This window comes from Chanos chanos, chromosome 10 (assembly GCF_902362185.1).
Source record: "Chanos chanos chromosome 10, fChaCha1.1, whole genome shotgun sequence".
Lineage (NCBI taxonomy): Eukaryota > Metazoa > Chordata > Actinopteri > Gonorynchiformes > Chanidae > Chanos > Chanos chanos.
The window spans coordinates 23,184,526-23,187,045 of NC_044504.1; the positions used below are offsets into that span (position 1 = coordinate 23,184,526).

The window sequence follows — 2,520 nt, forward strand, 5'->3', positions numbered from 1 at the left end:
ATGGGCCTTGTGCTTTCCAGGTAAGTACCTCCCTTTTCTAGGTTACTTGAACTGTTCATGAATAAATGAAAGAATAAGACATGTGAATAAATAAAAGGTCACAGCTAACACACACAATAAATGTTGTGCACTTTTTAATCTCAGAACAGTGTGTGTGAAAATGAATTATGAGGTCTATATGCTGATGTACAAGCAGCTGGATGACAGATATGTGCCAACGCAAATTTTTCTGCCTTTCTCCCAGAGCTGATAAATGTCGTATAGTTCCCTCAACACAGCTGCGGAGGGTTTGGCGGTTGGACAACAGCGCCCCCCCTAAGGAGGTGAATGGTACTGCTAACCGCTCACATAATGACACCACTGGGCCCGCCCAGTGCACCACTGAGGGTATGAGACCGAGGCTAACTCAGTGTTGTATCTTAATGAATTCTTTTGGTGTGTCTCTAATGATTATTTATCTGTTTTATGGGATAGAAAATATTGCTTGTGTGCCTGGTGCGGTCTTTGCATCATTACTCTCTAAAGAAAAGCAGTGTCTTCATTACAGCTTAACTTTCACTAAGACTGCATGCATTTTTATGGATCCAAGTTAAGCCTTGAAAGTATGTGTGTGTGTGTGTTTGTGTTTATAGAAGAGCTGCTGGTCCCTGCTCTCCCAGAGAAAGCTGATATAGAGAGAGGCTATGTAACTCCACAGCAGGTTTATAACCTGCTGAATGCTGAAGCAGGACAACCAGCCCTCCATGACCCATACTATATCCTTATACTGGACTGTCGTAGTGCTGAGAGGTACACACTCAGACACAGACACATCCAGACGTACAGACACACAGACGCGTGCACGCAAACACACACACATGCGCGCACACACACATAAAGTACATTAATGGGATTACATTAAAGTTAAAAAATACATGGTAAAATAGTGAAGTATTGGTCATGCCGTTTGAACAAAATTCCCTCTGTGTCCGTGTGTGATTGTGTGTCAGGTATAAGCAGAGTCACCTGGTGACAGCTCGAGCAAGTGTGACAGTGATCCACCCAGAGCTGGGCTGTCTGATCAGCTGTGTGCAGTTGCAGGAATTCTCCATCATACTGCTCTATGCTGAGGAAGGCCACAGCCCAGGTACAGCAGTCTCACAGCTCTTCAGTGTCATATACGTTACATCATAACATAAAGATAGCCTTGCTACAATGTTTTCAAAGTGATATAATAGTAATATCATAACATCATCAGAGGCCAGGCAAATGCTTTCTAAATACAACAGTCACATAACTACACCCCAGGTACCACATTCATATAAACTGTGTGTGCACATCCGAAGGGGAAACAGGCAGAAAAATAAATACTAAAATGTGATAAATTCTCTAAAATATTAACTATTTCAAGCTCCAAGCACTACCTTCCCCAAAGGCACTGTACCTTTCTTCCTGCTCATGTTCCCTGGGTAGTAGCACTGTGTCTTCACAGACTTATATGCTTTTGTTCCAGCTATAAGAAACAGTCTGAAAAGTTTGAAAAATATGTCACTGCTGACATTAGCCACTCTTTTTCAGGGTGATTGTGTAAAACGGGTGGCATGATACACTCAGAACATTTAACTGTGCATGTTTTTATGTGTGTGTCTCAGTTGGTAGTGAGGAGGCAAGAGCTGATTCTCCCACACTGCAGCGTTGCTTCTTCCAGCTCAGTGCTCTGGGCATGGACCCTGTCATCCTCCTGGGGGGATTTTCCGCCTTCCATGCTCTCTATCCTTTCCTCTGTACCCCTCGCATGGTGCTTCTGGAGGCAGAACGCCGGGCACTTACCATCTATCCCTCTGAAATCCTGGAAGGGGCGCTCTACCAGGGCTCTGCCTCCCAAGCACAGGATTACCGTATTGTCAAGAACCTCCACATAACACACGTGGTTAACGCTACTGCTGAGATCCCCGACGCGTTCCCGAGCGTTCTCCGTTATCTTCATCTTCGCCTCAGTGATGATGCACAGCAGGACCTGAGCGAGGCTCTACCTGCAGCAGCGAAATTCATTGCTTCGGCCTTGCGAGGTTGCCCAGAATCGCCAGGAGGCAGGGTGCTGGTGCACTGCAGCCTCGGAAGGAGCCGTAGCTCAGTGCTAACGTTAGCTTTCCTGATGGAGTATCGTCGCTGGTCGTTGCTTCATGCGTTCCGTTGGCTCAAAGAGAGGAGGGCATGTGCAGCTCCTAACGCTGGGTTCTTACGGCAACTGTCAGATTACGAGGCACAACTGTTTGGTCGCCGGCTCACTTCTTTAGATGACATACGGCTTTGAGAGAGGATTTTAGACATTGGTAGCCCCTGAAAGATTCTTTGTGGGAAATTCTGAAAAGAACAAAACCCAATAGGTTTAAACGCTGAGGGGCTGTATGACATACTCAGGTGAAGTTTTAGGTTGTTCCAGAGACTGACAAACTGTCATCACAAACTATGGACCAAACACCAAATGAAAACTTTACAAAAGCTGAGTATATCGAATTAGTCACGAATTTTGCTTTCACT

The 2,520-nt window shown here is 45.4% G+C and overlaps 1 protein-coding gene across 1 annotated transcript; it reads left to right on the forward strand.

Moving 5' to 3' along the window:
• LOC115823448 (serine/threonine/tyrosine-interacting-like protein 1) lies at positions 1–2,293 on the forward strand. The gene is made up of 5 exons (XM_030787497.1): positions 1–20; positions 245–387; positions 633–789; positions 990–1,126; positions 1,632–2,293. The coding sequence occupies exons 1-5, from the start codon at positions 1–3 to the stop codon at positions 2,291–2,293; spliced, it is 1,119 nt and encodes a 372-aa protein (XP_030643357.1).
• The last annotated feature ends 227 nt before the right edge of the window (positions 2,294–2,520 follow it).

Excerpts from the sequence above, each read along its gene's own strand:
- LOC115823448 (XM_030787497.1), top strand. The coding sequence starts at position 1 with ATGGGCCTTGTGCTTTCCAG. Across the intron at positions 21-244 it reads ATGGGCCTTGTGCTTTCCAG|AGCTGATAAATGTCGTATAG; the intron begins GTAAGTACCTCC and ends CCTTTCTCCCAG. Across the intron at positions 388-632 it reads CGCCCAGTGCACCACTGAGG|AAGAGCTGCTGGTCCCTGCT; the intron begins GTATGAGACCGA and ends TTGTGTTTATAG.